General features: G+C 36.9%; 1 protein-coding gene across 1 annotated transcript in view; it reads right to left on the reverse strand.

The window, feature by feature from the left end:
• The window catches only part of Trc (Serine/threonine-protein kinase tricornered), a 126,708-nt gene that overhangs the window by 104,002 nt on the left and 935 nt on the right, over positions 1–21,771 (reverse strand). Inside the window, exon 2 of the mRNA XM_071787344.1 lies at positions 14,173–14,300. Coding sequence (XP_071643445.1) covers positions 14,173–14,300 — 128 coding nt within the window. The remainder of the gene's footprint in view (positions 1–14,172; positions 14,301–21,771) is intronic.

Below are 21,771 nucleotides of genomic sequence, written 5' to 3' on the forward strand. Positions count from 1 at the left end.
CATTGTACACGCGCGAATTGTTTGCCGTTGACTACGTGAATTGTGCGAGTGGCAAGCGAGTGTGTTTGAAAAGAAAAACGCGAGTTTAACGACTTTCAAATGGAAAATGAAATTAACTGCCGATTACGTAAAACGCGCTGTTACCAAGGCCAGGTACGTTGCACACACATACGATATGTATTGTATATATGTATACGTGTTTAGAACATTGCAGTAAAAATAACTACTAAACTATAGCATTTCGTGAATGCTTCAGTTCAGTTACAGTAAAGTTTACGATAAAATTGAAGATATGCGCTACACTCTGTTGACATATATCAGGCACGAGATTTCGCGATAGTATATACTAAAAACACGCGCAGATACGATTATGTTGCAAGTTCAGTACATATAGTAATACTGTGCAATATGTTAATTAATCGAACTCGCGCCGTCAGTTTGTAAACATGTTTCAGAAAAACAGTATATGTAACATTATACGATAATATGATAATATACGATAGGATAAATATGATTAATTAAAATTCATCAATAAAATTAATAAGATTAAGATTCAGTTTGTTATAGAAAACATTATAATTATCTGTATTATAATTCACGTAAACAAAATAGGTATTATTAGAAATGATGATTAGCATTGAAATATTACGGAGAAAATCGGAAAGTTTGTTTTTCCGTAGAAACTTGGAAACTTAGACTTTATCCCTGAAATCTACTATTGGCTCATTGCAAGCAAAAGAAGTTAGCGACTGCTAAGAATGACGAATGATATTAAAGCGTGACCGTACTTCAATTTAGCATGAATAAAAAACCGCGTTTCGCTGTAGAAACTTTATGAGCCGAGCGAGCAAGTAAGAAAAGAACGAGACTTCTCGACTTTACTCCGAGTAAACAAAGTCAGTATGCAATAGGCATGGCAATAATAGTTAAAGTGTTTTCTTACTGATCCGATGTTCCATGCGCAACTTCGCGAGTTTATCTTCATCCATTAACGCGACTGAATAACATAAATTAGCAATAGTGCTATGATTTTATCCGATCGATAAATTTCGCGATCTTATAACCACTAATTGTAAGTTCTCTATTAGTCCGGCTAAGTAAATTAAGTTCTCGGTTTCTACGAATGACAACGACGCGCGACGCTGAGAAGACATAACATTGCGATATCTATTTCCGATGATAGATTATATATTCAAAGGGACCTCAAAGTATCTACGGTTTCGGCGTAGTCGCATCACATCTCCGTCAAAGGCATAACGCAAATGTTTACGGTCGTGGTTATTGAATGCAATTTATGCGGCGAGTTCGGCCATTCGAAGGTGAATGGCATCATCATTTATGCGCCGAGATCGAGCGAGTGACGCAAGAGCACGAGAGCAACTCTCATCATACATCGTGATGGCTCGTAAAAAAATATATCTCCAGCACTTATCGCACGACAAAACAACGTATTGATTACTCGATTATCGTACTACAGCATAATGGAACGCTTCAAATAAGCTTTTGTATATTTAAATGGCTGCTACATTTACATAAACTCGAATGTTTAAGATAATCTTGAGATAAGATTCACTAAGGTCTTTAACTTTAATTATTTCTAAATGTTACTTTTGCACCACATAATTTTTCTGTATTTTCTGGAACATGGAATATAAAATTTATTATTTTTATTCTTTTTTTCTCCTTCTCAATAATATTTCCAGTTGTTAAATAATAAGAGCAATATAGATTCCAGATTGTTAGGTCGTAGAAATCAGGGCACATAATCGAGAAATAAACTTGCAAAGACTTCAATCGTGATACTGAAGAATCGATAATAAAAACCTAATGGGAAAAGTATAGCGGTTCGAAGATTCATTTCCGGATCGTCTTGAAAGTGGGTATCGGGCGGTAATTTTGAAAATTGGTCGGCAAACAGAGTAGAGAATAATAACGGAATCGTGGATACGCGCCAAGAAGTTATGAGGATTGAGATAGGGGCCATAAGGCCCCTCGGCTCGGCTCGCGGGATAGGAATAACGTACTAAGAGTAACGACAGCGATCTCAACGCGGCAAGCCCCGAGAAGTAGGTTAACAATCCGTACGGCTAATTAATGATTTCATTTAATAAGACGCCCGTCTGAACTCTCCGCGCAATTACCGTCGCCAGGACTAGAACTTCGTTACATGAGATCTCGATATGTAGCTGCTGGTCAAGCATCGAGATTCTTGAAGAAAAAGCAATTCTTCACAGCAAAAATAAATGAGCAATGCAAGACACCATTTCGAACAATTTACATATTTCTTTTGAAGATTTCTTTTGAAGAAAATTTTGACCTCAATTTAATGCAATAAATTTATTTTAAAAACCGTTTAAATGATTGAACAAATCCTTTCAAAATGTATATTAACTGTTTCGCGATACGTCGCGTAAGCGCCTGAGAAAACGTATTTCGTGATTTTATATTTGATCGCTTTTTAAAAATTATATTATCTTCGAATAAAAACGCAGCATACAAATCTGATAAAAGGTTTACTAGATTTCAACTTGAGAGATTTGGTTTTAAATAAAGGGATGAAGCAAATGGGTGATATTTTTTAGTAAGATCTGAACCTGGACCTCTCTCTCCCTCCGTGATGGGCATATTTATCAATTCGATCACTGAAGCATGTGATATATCTAGCATGGTAACAGCTAGCATTAGAGTAACAGAAACGCTGTTCTTCAAAAAACAATAAGCGTTCGGCGAGGATGAGTATCGCGGCCGTTGCCGACGTTTCGAATTGTCGGCACGAGGTTTTGTTTTGTCGTCGCGCTTTTCGAGAGGAGACTCTCCCGAGATCAGTCTCAGCCTATTCGCCGATCGAGACAGTCGTTCCCGAGACCGTTCGCCATTAAAAGTATGTGTGTGTTTTCATTGAATTTACACCTATATAAGCATGTTACAGAAATAATAATTATTAGGCTACCAAGATTCAGCCCGACCAAAGGTGGCATCTTCTTTATACAACTGTAAGATTCATATCAGTCCATTTTTACTTATTATTGCTTATTCACGCCGCCCAAAATAAAATTACAATTATACTTAGCATTTCCCCCAAATTTTTACCTATTTAATTCGATTGGTGATTAACCTTGATTCCCGTAAAGTCAGCTCTCTGTTACTTTTCGAATAGTATACCGATCGACACGATGCCGATCGTCTGCGGTCGGCGTAACGATGTCGAGTAATTAGCGATAAAACTAATTGACGCCGGCGCGCGCGTAAAGGCGGCGCCAAGCAACGATTCCGCGATGATTCCGTGAGTTATGGTTATGCAATGCATTAAGGGACAGTGGCCGCCGTGTACGCGGATGAATCCCTCGAGCATGAGCGCGCACGTTCACAGCTACGAGCGTGCACGCACGCACGCGCGTATATATACGCGTGTTAAACGCGTTAATGATCACCATCACGCCGATGGCGGGGCGTCTTGAATATCTTATTAAACGGCCGAGCCATGCGCACGTTTTGCCCTCGCGACGTGTTTCGAAGCGTGAGGAGAACTCGTGCCACGCGTCTCGCCTCGTTTCTTTTACGAGCGCGCCGACGTCGTTACGTTAAGTTCCACTCGCAACGTCGACCTCGGAAAGCGCGACAGAAATTGATGCATAAAACCGATATCGGACACAACCTAGATAGCAAACCTTAATCTATACTCTCAATTTTCCCGTTAAATTTAACACACATCAGGAATTTATTGGAGTCTACTTTAACGGCTAAATGATGTATTCATTTTCTCTTTTTTAATAAAAGAGCTAGAATTGATGATTTTTCAAAGCTTCGAGCAAAACATTTTTTTATGCTGAAAAATAAAGGATTTTAGTGACAATATCTTCGCTTTATTTCTTATCTAAAAAAGATATATAAATTTAAAAAATTACGAATATATATTTGCGAAAAAACTGGAGAAAAAGATAATTATTTGAAGGGAATAAATTGAGTTTTTAGTGCGTACATTCAGTTTTCTTCGAGGATACAATATTTTATGAGAGATATAGATAATGTTGTTAAAAGAGATGTGCAGACTTAAGAATGTTCTGAAAGCCGTCGATCTTGATTCCGTTAGGGAGCGAGGGAGGATTAACGATTGTACATGAACGTTGCAGGAAAGAAAGTAACGTGCGAATATTTGCAAAGAGAGAAAATTGAGATCTGACGATCTACCGGCATAATTATCCGGAAGCAGTTTCTCTTTGTATGTCATGTTTTCAATGCCTGTGTACGGTCTGAGCGCAGATCATCTAAACGAGCAAGTAAACTGCTGATCGAAAACATGTACCTAATTTCGTGGTGATTACATTTTAGAGGGAATCCTAATAGCAATATACCATTAATTACACTACACAAATACCTACCTAACACCTTTTTTTAATAAGACGCATAATACAAATTTAGCATTACATTTATTAGAATATAAGATAACTATGTAATTTCCAATATGCAAATACATGTCTTTTTTGCAAAGCAACAACGTATTTTCTTTACAACAATTGCTTCATCTTATTATTCTATAAAAGTGTTAAGGCACAGTTACCAAAAAATGGATATTTTATATTTTACGTCAAAATATGAAATATGAAATATCTCGTAAACTTATTGTATTAATTTTTTGATAACTTTACTACTTTAATACTTTTATATGTAAAATAATTAGAAGAATCATTATATTTGATCAAATTTTCAAGCTAATTATACAGGATGTTAAAAAAAAGTCACATATTTTGAGAGCAGGTAGTACTCATCAAAACAAGAAGAAAATGTCCATCAGTAAACATGAGTCTTAGGCCAGTATTCATAGTCGGTTCTTATAGTCGGATCTCAATTTAAACAATCTAATTGATCCGGAGGAATATTCGAAGCGCTTTTACAAATATTTGATATCTTCATAAAATTTCTAGATTAAGAAGATGAATTAAGAGGGATCATAAAGTTTGATATACTCTTTTATCTCTTTTATCTCTTGCATTGCAATATCTTTAATGCAAGTAACTCGAGATAATCTATTTTTCTTTTAACAAAACCAATTAATTTCTTTGATTACACTAAGTGTTCTAAGTTTTATTCATTTAGATAGAGATTTTTTGCTTTTGCAAGATTATTTTTCTCAAATTCTAAGGAAAACCGATCAAGATTATCTTTATACTAGAATCTCCAATTGTTAATTAGTAGTAAAAATTAATTACCGATAAAAAATGATTTCTTGCGTTCAAATATCGGAAAAAAACAATCGTACGACTCGAACAAAAAAGTGTCATCACATAACTGAGAAAAGTACACCCGTTATGTATATCGCTGTGTACCTCGCTGTGTACATATGGTGCAGGATTTTATAAGAACTTCGAGCGCGTTCGATCATTAGAATTCACGCCTGATCCAGGACACCTATACGATAAGGCCGCAAGCAGAATTTCATATACTCTCCCGTGTGACTGGGACGCGAAAAACTTGGCGAACAAGAGAAGGCGGGGCATATTTGGCAACGGTTCAAGGGACGTGACCCGACTAAAATACTGCAGTACTCCTCTACATATCGCGTACTGGGTGAAAATACCGCGTCTAACGAAAAACGGCTGATTTGCCCTCAGCAACTTGCGATATCGTAAATCTTACTATCGCGTTTAAACCGTGTTACGAGGCAAAACGTGACCTGGAGCAATATGACGAAAATCCTCTCATCAGATCTTTTCTTTCTTACCGTATATAGGTCTCTTTATTGTTGATTAGAGACTTTTATTACATAATACAAAGTTTTTTTTTCACATAAATTATATTCTATTATATCAACTTTTCAAATAAAAGTATCTTTAATCGCGAAAATTAAACGTTTCTCTTCTCCAGTAAATTATAATATATATAATCATTATATTTACAATTGCTTTATGGTAGTTATAGTAATGTGATACATGATATATGAAAGTGCACAATCAAGTGCTTGAAAGTGAAAAACGTTATACATATATCTCCATTTTTTATATTTATAAAATTTGTACATTAGTTATATATAGTCGAAATATTAAGAGAAATTTATAAAATTATTATAGTAATTTAAATAATGGCATAATAATTAATTAATAATAAGAATTTGTATGGCAGACAATATTAATTATGGATAATTTTAAATGACGATATATATATATATGAAGTTTTGCTGACACGAAAGTTAGAGTTATTTCAGTTGCCTGATAAACCCTAACGCATGCATCTTTAGCTGCATAAGTCAACAAGGATATTTAATTCCACGCCATGTCCGAATTTACATTTTTCTCGCAAACCAGTTTTTATCACGCTTTGAAATATATAATGCTAACGTCCTACACAAGAAATACATACCAAAATGTATGTATGCAACGTGAGATACGCATCTTGTTTCTCGTTAATCTCACGAGTAGGACGAGTGATTTTTCGAGCGGCAGGGACAAGTACCGTTGCCGGGAATGACTCTTTACGTAAGCATGAGCAGTTAATTTAGTACGAGAAATTTAGTACACCTGCCTGATGAGAAAAGGATTAACGGACCGAGGATTAAGGGTTTAGTTGGAGAGAGAGAGAAAGACTCGCGGATGCGTAATTTTCGAAGGCATTCTATCGTCACCCAAGTTGCCCAACGAAAATTAGCGATCCCGCTCTAAGACAGGATTTCCACTCTGATAACGTAAACACGATGGGGATTTATCGTGACAGGCAACAATGACAACAATACAGTAACGAGGCGGCACGTAAAGCTCGCTATTATTTTCTGCGAACGCGCCGTAGAACAGGTCAAGTAAATACGCTTCGTTAATCCCTTCAGTGGCAGTTTCTTTTTTAAATCGTAAACAAACTATCTCATTTCCTTCTCCAATTTCAATTAGATCAGACTGAACAAGAGATTTGGACAAATATCTGTATTTATGGGGATATTTATACCATTGCATGCGTTTTAATATTTTTTTTATGAGGAATGCATGATGACGTAGGTATAATATGCTAAAATATATTATAAACAGAAAGAGCATTTCACTGTCACGTCACATGCAATCAATGTTTTTGTTTTATAATAAATTTTCTTTATCTCTCATGTTATTAAATAATCCTCGTATCTATCTCGTCAAATATTCATCGTTATCGTAATATTATGTAAGAACTGTATAATACAATGATCTACAATCAACGATCTATGACTGTTATTACGAGATTACTATTCATGTTTTTACTACGATGCGCGTATGCAATTTTCATCGCAAACAATGGGAGAGCACACGAGTTGAGCCGAGATGGAAGTCCTGTTCGTAAGTGGACTGGACGCTCGAGGAGCGAATTTCGGAAACATCGATTTTCGCGACGTGGCCTGAAAATACACCGATGTAATTTCGATAAAGTTTATTTTGTTGATGTGTATCGCGCGGTTTTCTCTCGTGGAGAAAAATATTCGCGGAAATATTATACACGCGCGCGCATCCTCCTACCGTACGTCGGTTCTTCCTGCGGAAGTCACGAGAACAATGGTCGTTATATAATGCATTCTGTCGCGTGTACGAAACGTCGCCGATACCTTTGTCTCGCGTATTTACATTTTTTTCCCTTTTCCTTCACCCCACAAGAAAATGCGCCTAGAATAACGCGTTGTAGAAAGCGTTGGGAAAAAAAGATACGAAGGATAATGTTTGTTAGGATTCCATTTTAACAAGGTGGTACGATTACCTGTTCAAAATTGTATATTACGTAGTATTTATGCGCAATTGTTACTTAATCCAATCTAAAATTTAATAAAAATATTTCTTCTTGCTATTGATTTTGCAAGCAACATCATCAATGATACAATTTTCGAATCTATAGTATCGTATATCAATCATGATCCCTAGCTGAGAAGTGCAACATAGTTTCATTCTTTGATTTTCGGAAGCGATATTGCACCAGTGCAGTGTTAGGAGAAAGCGACGTTATCCGCGGAATATTTACGCGCACACAGACGTGTCGGTCGGCACAGGCCGGAGACATCGATATTCGCGGATCCATATTTCGACCTAGATTTGGCTCGGTTACTATGTAAATTGCCAGTACAGTTGGAGGGGTCCCCGTACAACACTGGTATTCTTTTGTTCCCCCCCCCCCCACTCTACGTTAACTCGTTGAGAGAGAGATGCCACGTTGATGATAGTGCCAGGTCAGAAACGTCGCCTCGTTCTCTCGGCCCGAGAAAGGAGTTATTGACTATAATGAAGCCGAGAGACGGAGGTGGAACAAAGGAAACGCGTTGTTGCACGGGGCAGAGCTAAGTAAATAGCAGTCCGCACCACGTTGCTGTCCTCGTGTACGGCTCACGTGCCTCGAGAGATGGCAGAGAGGAACGACTCTTGAACTTCCATACAATCGTCTCTGATTTTAGAACGTTGACTACGGCTAATTGAGGAAACGTCCTCTTTGATGTTACGCATGATAACTGTATGTTCATTTAGGTGGAATGTAATTTAATATCGTTCAAGTTGCATCGGGAGCAAGATCAATCCTAATCCTTATACGAATCGGAATTAAGTGGCTCGCTCTGATTCTGTACACTCGTATTCGACTCAGGCTTGCAGATCTTCGTAAAGTCCAAATTTGTGAAAATTACAAGATTTACACAAGCTTTATGTAAGCTTCTAACAAAGTTAGATTAAACTTTCTTTCATCAATTTCGATAAACTTAAAAAGAAAAATCTACTTGAAAGATTTCTGTGATGACCGTGCAATATGTTCGAAGTTTTAATGATATTGGCATCGATATGAAAAAGACTGCTAAAAATTATTAAAGTAATATAAAACTTAGTGAATATTAAAAATAGATCCTTTCCATGCAAAAAGTAGCAGTAGTAGTAGTAGTAGTTTTTTACGGCAACTCATGCATAAACAAACGACTCAACATTTTGAAGTGCAATAGGTATATGTGTTTCAATAATCTCCATCACAAATCATCTGGTGCCGGGATCGCATAGGTATATCCTCAACTAACGGTCTTGAAAATGAAGGACGACTAACGTATATAAATGATAAAATCAAACCAGAACCAAAGATTGGATCGATGCATCGTGATGGACCATCCATCTCTTTGAGGCAAGTTTAATGATCAACCTGCAACCTGACTTGGTAACGAGTTTTCCGGTATAAAAATCATCTTGCTATGAACAATTGTGAGAATCTTCAAGATTTTTGGGATTGTAATAAACATAGAAACGATCGTCTTAAATATGCAGCCCTGTAGAATAAAACCCTTTTAACTGAATTTGACAATACAACTTTATAAGAATTGGTGTGTAAATAATATTTTAAAGGTCGATAAACATATTCTTTCAAAATATTATGAAGATATATGTACTTTCTCATTTTATATAGTTAGATATACTTAACCTTTTAATTATATTAAGAGACAAAAAAAAATATTTCTCTCTCACGAATGATAAAATAAAAAATATCATATTTCTATAATCTCTGCATGATTAATAGCCAACACATATAGAACCGCTGTATTATACTGATAGAAAAATCAATAGCAATCGATTTGACTGAGTCATGTTCAATGCCAAACAGTGATAAGATTAATTTGTTTATCTTTTCTCTCTTCTCCCACCAACGTGCTTTAACGTTGTTTGAAGTTCGCGATGCGTAAAGTGTCATTGCCATATGGCACGCAATGAATTCAACTGTCAAGATAACGAAAGTATGAGCGTCGGTTGGCATAGAATGATTCGATATCTACTATCGACATATTGGCTCAATAAAAATATTAAATAAAATATTAGTTAAATCAAGTTGAACGGTGAGATAAATTCTGTAATACTTTTATGATTTGTGGTATATTTCCATTATATCTCGCTAATATATCATTACCATTTTACCAAAAAAATTGAATCAGTTTGAGAACAAAATCAGAAAGTATTATATATATTATTATTATTTAAAAATGTTTTTTTAATTTTTTTTATGTGAGATCAGTTATATCTTAATTCGTGCCCTAAAACTAATTTAATTTTATAAAAAACAGATCATATACTTATATTGAAAAGTAGTATGTGAAACATTCTGGTGTTGTATACATAATATGTGCGTAGAAACAAATTCCCATTTATATTTGAATCACTATTATATTCATCACGATCGCTATTTGTAGAATGTTTTAATAATTAAATCGTCAATATAGCAATTGAGTTCAGAGTGGTCTAAACTGGTCCAAGCTGGTTCAAGCTGAATTCAGATTGATCCAAAGTAGTCCATGCTAACTTAATTGTTACGCACACCATAATGCATATACGCTTCTATAAAAATCTTGCAAAATTTTTCAAATTAGCACTTTAAACGATTAAAATTTTTTCATCTAAATCGATTTTAACAGTTTTCTGTTGTATTAGAAACAGGGACGAAGCATTTTCTCAATAAAGATTTTTTTGCGCTCGCGTATCGTGTGTTATTGAAGTTCCGGCCTTGCGTAATCTTTCTTCCCTTATGTTGCACGGCGGCACGATGTCATTGCCGTAATTAATTTGAATCTACCGTCGGGTGCCTGCAGTCTCGTTGCGTAGCCACATACGGCAGTCATACGGTCGTTGCAACGCAAACGCCGCAACGTCCTGTCCGACGGCCACGTCAAGTTTCAATAGGATTTATCTAACTGCGATGTAACGTCATGCGTGCAATGCCACCGTGCTCGGCCGTGCATGTCCACACGGAGCCTCAGGATAATATCCTCCGTCGAGGATTTTTCCTACCGCGGGCGAATATTTCGAGAATTCGCGTCGCTGTAAGGTTCGTCAATTTTAGATATAATGAAAAAAACGGCCAATGCGCCATTCGAAAGAGCATTGTTTGTAATACCCGTTTGTACCTTAAAGGGACCGAAAGTACAGGTTTTTCAAAAAAACGTCCAAGAGGCGCAAGATAAAAGCTTTTATATGCGATCAGAGATTTATTAAACCATTAGTACCATTAATAGCGCGTTTGCAAATTTAGACATAAAACACGCCGTACTTATATTTTATTTCCGGATTATATATTTCTTCATCTTTTCCTTACCACATATTTTTTTTGTTGCTATTCAGTAATCCGACATTAATTTACCCGTAACGAACATTCGACCATACATCATTTCTTAGATTCAATTTTCTCGTCTTGCCAACGCGAGATAATTCGCGATGAAATGCGGCACTGAGCACGCGACTAATCTCGATACGGTTATGAACAGCGAACGAGCGACGAGAGGGATAGAGGCGCGCCTCGCTTTCTCCAAACTGTCTTAATTATTCAACGAAGAAAATGGCTCTCCCTTCTCGGGCTCCTCCCCGGTCACCCCTTTCCTCCCGATGCGGCTTTTAGCAATGCCCCTTCTGTACGACGTGCATGGCGAGCCGTGCTTTAAACACGTCTTTATCGAGTCACGTCGTACGTGCAGCGTGTATTCTCAGAAACGCGTAATTTTGCAAGTCGCGAATTATGCAGCGCGCCGGGTCCATTGAACCAAGTACTCGAGCCTGAGCCGCGGGTGTTCAGTTGTGCCGCGATGCGAACCAATGCCACTCTCAATTCTCGGAAGTGCAACGATGCTTCTAACTATTCGTATTCACGAGTTAATAATTCAATTTTAACGACCGATGCTTCCGCTAAATCAGCGTGTCATTAATTATATACGCTAATCGATACTTTGTACGGAAATATCAACAATAATTTATAACAAAGAAAATTTCGAAGGAAAAATCGAGGAAACTCCCAGAAAAAATAAATACTTACTAGCGATGGATTGATATCAGAAAATAATATGTACAAATATCTTGATGTTATTTGAGATATCTTGAAACTATTCGGTATTCTGTAGAAGTTATTAATCTTTTCCAATAAGGTAAGAGGGCCAAAATTCGTCCCCTAGTCACTTTTTCGTACCTGGAGACCGGATTAAATGATGTAAGAGCTCAAAAATTTGACATTACCTTCGTTAAATATCCCTTTACCTAGAAACCAAACCAAATCGCCTGTATAATCAATTGTTAGTACCCAAAAAATTAATTTTAAAAGTATCTACTTTTGGCGAAACCTCGGGCGAAACCAAAAAAAGTGTTCCCAATTTCGTCCCCATACTAAATTCCGAAAAAAATGAGGTTATTACGATTTGTTTTTTTTTAATTTTTAACTTTATTTATATTATTTACTAAAAGTCATTAAAAAGTGAACATAATTAGTCGGTTGTAGTGAATTAATACAAAATTTTATACTTATAAAAAATTAAAAACATGAATTTAACAAAACTCAGAAAAAAAATAACTTTACTTAAAATAAACATTAATAATCTTATCATTATATTTTTTTAAGATGAGGCCATTTAGCCTTTCAAGCAAGAAGTATTTAGGAACATGAAGGGAAACGAAATTAGGAAAAACCCTCAAACTAACATCGCGGCTCCTAATACCTTCCGAACAAGTTAACCTGACGGCACACAACTCACACACCCTTCTATTGACAACGTACCTAAGTATCATCCTCGTAAATAAAGTATTAATTACATCAATCCACTAACATTTTTAGCTAAACATAACTTGTGAATTCTCTGAATATATTTTCGAGTGTTTTACACTTTTTGTATGAAAAATTCGTATCAAATGTATATAAAAAAAAGATGTTCTTTGCAGAAACGAGAGAAGCGTTAAAAAGTTCGCGTTTATTCAGAATTGTTGACCTCCCCACGTTTCCTTTTCGTATAAAGTCTCTTACAGGAGAAACACATTTTTCAAGGCAAAGCCAAATCCGATGATTCCAAACACGTTTCGAACGTGCTACGCGGAAGAAAAAAAGAATATGGTAAGGCACTCTGTCTATCTCGTTACCCTTCCGCGATCGCAATCTAATACGGAATGAAAGGCAAAGTAAGACACCGTTTCGCGACGGTCACCGTCGAGAAGAAGTGGACGGCGATTTCATCGTGTCGCGTTGCGAACTTCCGCGACGGGACGATTAAAGCGATTAATGAGCGAATTCTTTTCGTGTAGAAACGAAGCCAGATGGAAAGTATACTAACTCTAAACAATGTGGGAATTCAGCAGTAATTAAAGATCAAAAAGATCGGTAAAATAAATTAATCGTTTTTTTATATTTATAAAACTTAAATCAATTTTATTCAAATTAAAATCGTGTTGCGACGGCTCAGAGTGAGACCGTGTGGACTACGGTTACGTTACGTTACGCCACGCGGAGCACGCGTGATTACAGCACTTGGTTTAGCACTGTTTGCTCCATCGGACGTGGCTCCTCGGAACTCACGTCCTAGCGACGTATCGTACAGGCGAGATTAAGAACGAATTATTATCCCAACGGTGAGTTCCTGCCGTTTTTCGTTATCTCTAAAATTGATAAAATTATACTTGGACGTTTTTGAAAACCTTGTACTTCCGGTCCCTTTTTTTAATTTTTTAAAGTTAGGCGCTAACTCCACATCGGTGAGTTTCGGTACGACGCGACGTATGAAACGATGCGAAAGAAACAAAAAATCTCGTGTCGGAATTGGCTGATTTGCGCCAGTATGCACTTAAGTGCAGCGCTCGCGTGCTGCATAAGAATAAGCGCAAAGAATGAAAGTCACGTTGCTGCTCTCCAGCTGTTCTCGAGAGCGTGTGTTTTTGTCCCTTATCCCATCAGTTTTTTGATGCAGGACATTGCCCGCGGATTTTATCCTATATATATATTGCGATGTACTTTTATCCTTGCAACGCAATAACATTAGGGTACATTATGATTGTTACAAAGGCATATTTTATTCAAAGAAAAATTAATGCTCAGAAAATAAACCTCAGCCGTTTTTTCCGTGTATAAAAGTATAATATTTCAGTACTTATTAATAGTCTTATAGACTTAATTTGACAGCCGAAAACTCGATTTTATCTAAATTTGTAAGTAAAAAATGATTGGATATATTATCTGAACGTTATTGAGATAATAAATTTTTATGAAAATTTTAATGACACGTGTTTAGGTCGCTTCGACAAGTTTCCCATTAATCCCGGAAGATATAACGACACGATACATCTACGCGATGTCCGCGAACGTGAGAATTTAAAGATGTCGGCGTGATACCTGAATGACGCACTCGTTTCTATGACTCTCGATTAGAGTGTTTTGGTTACGGTAAACGCTAAACGTATAGATGTGCAGACTCACCTTCCTGATTGGGGTTGTTGGTATTCGGATGCGACGAAGTCAGGGAAGACGGTGTCTCGTCCTCAGCGACGCCCATCGTCGTAGCCGTTTGCTGATGATGCGTCTCCACTTCAGTCGCCTCTTCACACCTGCACATTAATAAGAGATATGAGACTTATAACACTTCGATCTTATATCTGATGGAGTTCTGGACAACGAAACAATTTTTATCAAAAGAGTTACATTATTATGCACTCTATAAAAATCGACCGCTACTGTTAATTCGCGGTTTTGCAAAAAAGTTCTTTAAATAGACATTGAATATAATCAATACCAAAATGTCGTTTATTTCAAATGCAAATTATTTCGTGTAATGTCTCAGAAATCGTATTAATCAAAAAATAAAAAGATATAGACATCGGAAGTCTTTTTCTCGGAGCAAGAGTGTATGCAATAATATTTTACGATAATACAACAATATATCTTACGGTATTATAAAAATAATTTATAGTGTTTAATTGTTTTAACAGTTTAACTGTAGATTTATATTTATCTAAAAGGCAAACTGGATAACTGTTTCTTCACCGATTTATAGTTCTCATTTGCGCATAATCATTGTGTACTGCATTGCAATGCCTCGACGGATGTTATTTGAAGCACATTCGTATTAATTTTATTTGTTCTGTTTTGTTTTCTTTAACGAGAATAAATACGAGAGATGTTTTAGTGTTATCGTACAGCTTTACTAACGTTTTTGTTATTGTAAATAAATCGTTATTTTTATCTTATTAGCGAAAACGCTAATTAAGCACAAGACAAAATTTTCGGCGATATTCCTATAAAAGTACTATAAAAGAGTAAAACCGTTTTTTTTTACCAAATAAAACCCTCTTATTCATCGAAAAACTAATGTAAAAGCGAAGATAAAAATATATGTAAATGATTAAATAATGGAAAAACATCGTGAAATTAGAAGTTGAAGCAGGCTTGTTGCTATGGTAAACCTTAAAGTGCACCAAAGAAGGAGAAAGAGAGAAGTGTATGTTTATATAATACTACCGTGCCCGTAAAACAACAAGCGACCAGTAGAAATCGAATACCGCGGTCGTACTACGAAGATTTCATGCCGATGGTTGGGCATCGTTGCATCTCACTGCATGCACCTACGCATAACCCGGCGCACTGCAGCGGTTAGAGAGGCGCATTCATCGGATCACAGCTTCCGCCAATCTCCTCCCCGCTTCGCTCCTCTCTCTCTCTCTCTCTCTCTCTCTCTCTCTCTCTCTCTCTCGCCTCTCTCTCTCTCTTTGCTTTTCGTCTTGCTTTTGCGTTTCTTTTTTAGTCAAATATTAGTTTAAGTTATACAGTAGGATGCAATATAATTGTCACTAAGGTTTTCTTTATTTTACTATCTTTTTCCTTCTTGTTTTTCTACTTTTTTCTTAGCTTATATTACATTGCATTCTATGTCTGTACTATTTTGTATCTTTGCCCTATAGCTTAGGTTCGGGCATAATAAAATCAAATCAATCAATCCCTCTCCTCTCTCTCTCTCTCTCTCTCTCTCTCTCTCTCTCTCTCTCTCTCTCTCTCTCTCTCTCTCTCTCTCTCTCTCTCTCTCTCTTTCTCTCTCTTTCTCGTTATCCATATTGTCTCTGCGCAAGGTACGCGTGTGCGCGAACGCGCTTATTGTTGCGGTAATTACGCACGTGCAATTACGCGCACGGGCCGGTGCGTCTACAGTGCACAGTGTGGATTAGTGCACGCAGCGCGTCACGCGTACATCGCGGTGACGCCGTCATCCGAGTGCGGTCCAGTCCGCGAAATAGAGACGACGGCGACGACGATGCGCGGCTATAACGGTATGTTGACCTCCGACGCCAATTGCTGCCTGCTTGCACAGCGCACGCGGATGCGGATGCGGACTGCACGTCGGAGAATGTGTGCAACGCGCATTGGCTTTTCGGATGAGATATATATGTGCTATCGATTAATCGGCGATGTGCAGTGCAACGAGGACGGGTACTCACTTTTTCGGGATATATCACGCATATATACGAAAAGCCCTATACGCGAAACAAAATCATGTGATTTGTATATAATTATTGGTCACTTGATGCGGAGGAAATGCGAATTTATTAAAACTGCAATGTAGTGATGATTTGATTTAATAAAATCATATAATTTTACTTCTCTCTTGGATAAACCTCTAAAAGTGATAAAATAATTTATATAAATAATTTTTCAATTTAAACAGATAATTTTAATCTTCAAATAATAAATTTAATAATTCTTTTTGAATAAAGTCATTCAAACTGTTATTAAAAGAAGAAAATAATTCATATGTATATAACAATTAAAATTCGTTCATTCAACTAACAATATTTTTATTTCAAAACACTTTTCCAATCCAGCGGAATTAACAGTTATCATACGATAAGAACTTTCAATTTTTAAAGTAGAAGATAAGGAACAGAATATTTGTACAAATATCTCGTATAAAATAACATTAAATATCTCGAGGAAACAAGGCTAATTAGCGTTCGACCTCAACGTTGTTAGCGCGTGGTCTCGAACACAAGGTCTCTGCGCGCGCGGCGCGCGGTATTATCATTCACGCATCGAAAACTCGAGTCGGCAGGTAGTCCGCTCCGCGTGTCACCGTGTTACTTGTTGAAACGAGATTATTTTCTACGGACAATTACTTCGATTTGCAACTCGTCCAATCAATTGACTTTCGCAATTAACAACTTATAACCGTAATTAACAACTATAAATTTCGTTAGTATTTTTATTAAAACGAATATTTCGCGCGAAGACATGTCACTTAAAAATCAAATAAGATACATAAGATATGATAGGAAACGGAACAATAATTTTTAAATTTGTTTTTTTTCGCGATATTTTATACGTGATATTTATACACAAACAGTAATGATTTCTTTAACGATACCTACATTCAAATGTGTCTTTCAAATATCAAGCTCTGAATTTTTCGCTCTGATTTGAACGCAATTTGTTCATCGACTGATTGAGAGCGCGGAATAATACGCGAATCGCTGAATATACTGAATACCTTCGAAACAAAGAGAATTTGTATTCCGCATTATTTTTCACGATCATGTTTCGATGGGATTCCGCCGCGATGTAAAATAATAAAGCGCGCTTATTAATTCGCGTGCGACCGGTGCGACTAACATCGGGAGTGCCGTGTAAAGTATGGGCGATTATTTCATCGTGATGATTAATACCCGCGATCGTAATTAACCGCGTTTTCGCGAGTGCTGTGTTATACGAGTGCAACGGACGATTCTGACAGAAGAATTAAAATGACCTAAAGTATGATAAAAATCATACTTTATGACCTGAGAGTTTCAACGTAATCACACCCTCGCCACCGCACTCATCGTATCAGTGACATATTTTTTTATTAAGGTAATGAATTTTCGTGAAAATTGTATCAGATATAAATAATATGTAGGTATGCATGTATATGAAAAAATTAAAAGCATTAGAAATAAAGTAACATCTCATAGAGATCTATTATATCTCTTCGAATAGATGCTGAATAGATTAGTATAAATATTCAATCTTGGAATTGATACAATTGTCAATTAATTGAATATTTTGCAGGAATTATTAAACACAAAATTTTCAAGAAACTTCGTAAAGATATATATTGTAAAGATATATTCATTTAATTAACCGTTTATCGTGAAATTTTATGTTCAGTAAATTATAATTCAATTCAATTTTCAAGTTTATTGCTTGGACAATTCGTGAATAATGAAAAACAACGAAAAAAAATAATAACAGTATAAAAAAACAAAATATTAATATTTTGAGAATATAAAATTTTTTACTAAAATTTTTTTACAATATTCACATCTTACGGATAATAAAGATTGGGACAAAATATTTGTGTATATAATGTAAGTATTGAAATATTCCACTCAACAATCATGTAGTACTTTAATAGCATCAGATTTCACGAGAATAATTTACTTCTCAGAATTAGCTGAATACGTCTTTAGTTAATCTCCAATTAAAATATGACTATTGAACCATTTATGTCTCAAGCTATGGAAATTTAATTTGAGTATTTCATTTCGATACGTTTTTCGATACGAGATTCATGACTATAAATACGGGACTGAGTTATACTACATTATGGAACTTTCCCATGTCTTATTTTCAAGAAATCGACGATATACGATGACTCATTTGTACGACCTTGCAAGTGAGAGTTAAATATAGCTCATAGCTGCAACAAAAAAATATCGCGCGCACATTCACCTTATATGCACCAGTACACCACAATAGTACGTTTAATCTTTTTTCATTGCAAAAAACGCATACAAACAATGTCCCTGAACCTCTCAATATTAATATTATTCTTTAAAAAAAAAATTATAATGTCATAAATGTCAAGCCAATTTATCCTCGTATTATAAAAAAGAATATTATAGAGAAAAAATATTGATTCTTAGCTAAAAACTTTACTTTTATTTTTTTATGTGAATAATAAAAAGATTATATTATAACTACGTGCAGATGATTAAAAATTCGAGACGAGAAACGACAATATTATGATCCAATATTGTTAAAACGTCGATAATTAAAAAATCAAGTATTCTGTATGATTTACTTAGGCCAGACGTACTTATGATCGGTAAACAAAGATAAGCGAAGCTCAAAGCGTCGCGGTGAGTCAAAACTGCACGGCGAGAATCGAAATCGGAAGTAAACGCCAAACGCGAGTCGCGATTATTTCAATAACAATGCGACGGCATTGCATGTGATTTTCTTTCCTAATAAAGACGCGTAAATAATTCCGACGCGATAGATCGCGTTTCGCTTATAATGACGAGATGAGAGAAATCGGATCGGGCCAAATTCGCTCGATGAGTTTGCGTTCGCACAAAACTACATGCAATGTATGCGCAATAATTTTAAAGTAATTAAATCTCATTCGGAGTAATTGCAGTGTTATCCATAATTTATTATCTGTTTCGCTGGGGATTTTGTAACAGAGTATATATGCATGTTACGCATTTTTTCATACTTTATTGATTTATATATACCTATATATTCTTTAAATATTCTCAAAATTTATAAAAACAATGTCGCAATTGCAATTTATTTACATTACTGCATATAAATCTCGATACGTAATCAACAGCTCGCTGGAAGTTAAAAATAACATTTAATTAAAAACTGGAACGCTTTCTCTCGAATACTATTTTCTAGTAAATATGAATTATGATGTACGAGTACTGTGTAATATGAATGAATGAATTTAATAAGTTAAAAGCTGCTATTTCAATTGAATTAAACATCGGCAAGTTACGAGTAACGATCTGTTTGCTATAGCGTGCGTATACTCTGAAATCGATGTTCTCTAGGCATTCGAGAACAGTTTGCGCTCGATCGTCTCGTTCATATTAAACAGCTTGCATTACAGTTTGATGAAAGCAAACAGTTTGCTCGCAGTGTTGGCGAACATTCGTGAAATCGGCCGGTATTGGACGGTGGTTTAACCGTAACGTAAAGAAGTCCCTCAAAGATAAAACTTGACATCGAACTGCAATTTTCTTATCGCACCTACGATAATATAATAACTTAACCCGCAGGTATATATACTCGCGTAATAACATTGCCACGGTCGTGCGAACTGATCGATTTTCTCATTTCCCCACCTTTCGCCCGCGATACCACAAACACTTGCCCGGTCGCGTTACGCGAATGACGCGGAATTATATTAATTGCAACTACAAAGTCGGTATATACAATGGGTAACCTTAAAGTATGAATCGAGCAACGGAACGCGCAGACTAAGCACGTAATCGTTGCCGGTTTCCCATCACGTCTCTGAAAACGCTCGTGAGGAGAGAATTGGCAGAGCGCAGCTCCGTCGTAAAGCAGCTCTCTCTCTCTCTCTCTCTCTCTCTCTCTCTCTCTCTCTCTCTCTCTCTCTCTCTCTCTCGCTCGTTCCCCCGCCTCTTACCCCCATATCTTCGTTCTCTTCGTCTCTCGTCCGCGTGTCGAGACTTCAGGTCGTTTCTCTCCCGGCCAACGACCGTCCACCTTCAAGTTTTGTATCCCCTCAGACATCGCGCGCCTTATACGTCGACAGGTAGATGCAACGTTCGAGATATATATATGTATACGCGTCCAGGGTGGTCCGACGATAAGGGCCGAGAATCGAGCAGGACCTCTCTCTTCGTCGGCATTGTCACTTAGCCGCGCTTCCGTATGGATCACGCTTAATCCACGTCCGTCTCTCCGATCTAAGCCGTTCCGAATTGATCAAATTGGGTTGAATGAGTCTGATGTATTTGTAATACCTCCTTTGGCACTTCTAGTCGTCAATTGCATTAAATGGACATTAGGAAATCGTACAGTATTATCAATATTAATTTCTTAAAATTTTATTTCACGTGAATCTTTTAAAGTTTAAATATTGAATTGAAATGCTTCAATAAATATAGATAAAGAATAAATAGGAAAAATCGACATAAAATTTATATAGATAGAATTTAATAATTCCACTATAAGTTGTAATGAAATAATGATATAAAATAAACTGTCATTGTACGATAATTTATATTGTACGAATTCGTTATGCTTATGTTATATTAATTCCTTACGCTTTGTCTGGGAATGATTGCAAAGTAGACAAAAATTAATCCAATTTAATCGTCCAAGAGGCAGATAAGGGGATGGCAACAGATAAGTATCATGGATACGCAAATATCTGACTCACATTTATTCTCGTCAAATATTTTTTATCGAACGGCGTCAATGCCTTCCCGTATAACCATCCCCTGGAATTATCCGCCCCATTTGCATCCTTCAATCACGTCGGTTTTCCAATTGATCCCTCCTTGTATATCTGCATCTTTAACTCTTCTACTTCTCTTTCTTTACTCCGGGCTGCGCATCCCGTGCAACACTTTCGCGTGAGCGAGTCGCGGCCGGACGGGGAGGGATCGCGACAAGAAGGCGAAGGGAACAAAGGGGTGAGGATAGAAGTGGCGCAGGTGGAGGAAGGGGGGAGGAAGCAGATCGGCCCTTTGCAAAAAGCGGCATCCAAAGTGTCGGCCGACCGGTTTCGCGCGCGCATGTACCTGTCACGTATATCCCCTTAAAACGCGACGCTATAGAGAGCGAAAGAGCGAGAGAGAGAGAGAGGGGGGAGACGGAGCAAAGGGGAGAGGGGAGATCAACACATGTATGTCGATCATCCACACATATACGCATACACAGGTCGGATGGAGCAGCGGCGTGCGCACTCACACCGACGCGCATGCACGCGCGAGCGTAGGCGACGTCGTTATACTGGGTGTCCGAGAATCAGCGAGAATCAGCGCGGACAGGCACGTTCTCCCCGGGAGTCGCGGGAGAAATTCGGGGGATCGATTCTCGTTCGCGAAAATACTTATATCCGGAGCTTTTCATCTCCCGAAATAATTCATGGAGTGAAAAATTTGTAACGGAGCGTCGCTCGTCGTTTAGAGCCGGATTTTACTCTCGCGAGATTTTGGATTTTCTTATTTTAACGATATAGAATATTAAAATTGTTAAAAGAAGATCGATCGATTCTCATTGAAAAGAAAT

This window comes from Temnothorax longispinosus, chromosome 9, assembly GCF_030848805.1.
Source record: "Temnothorax longispinosus isolate EJ_2023e chromosome 9, Tlon_JGU_v1, whole genome shotgun sequence".
Classification (NCBI taxonomy): Eukaryota; Metazoa; Arthropoda; class Insecta; order Hymenoptera; family Formicidae; genus Temnothorax; species Temnothorax longispinosus.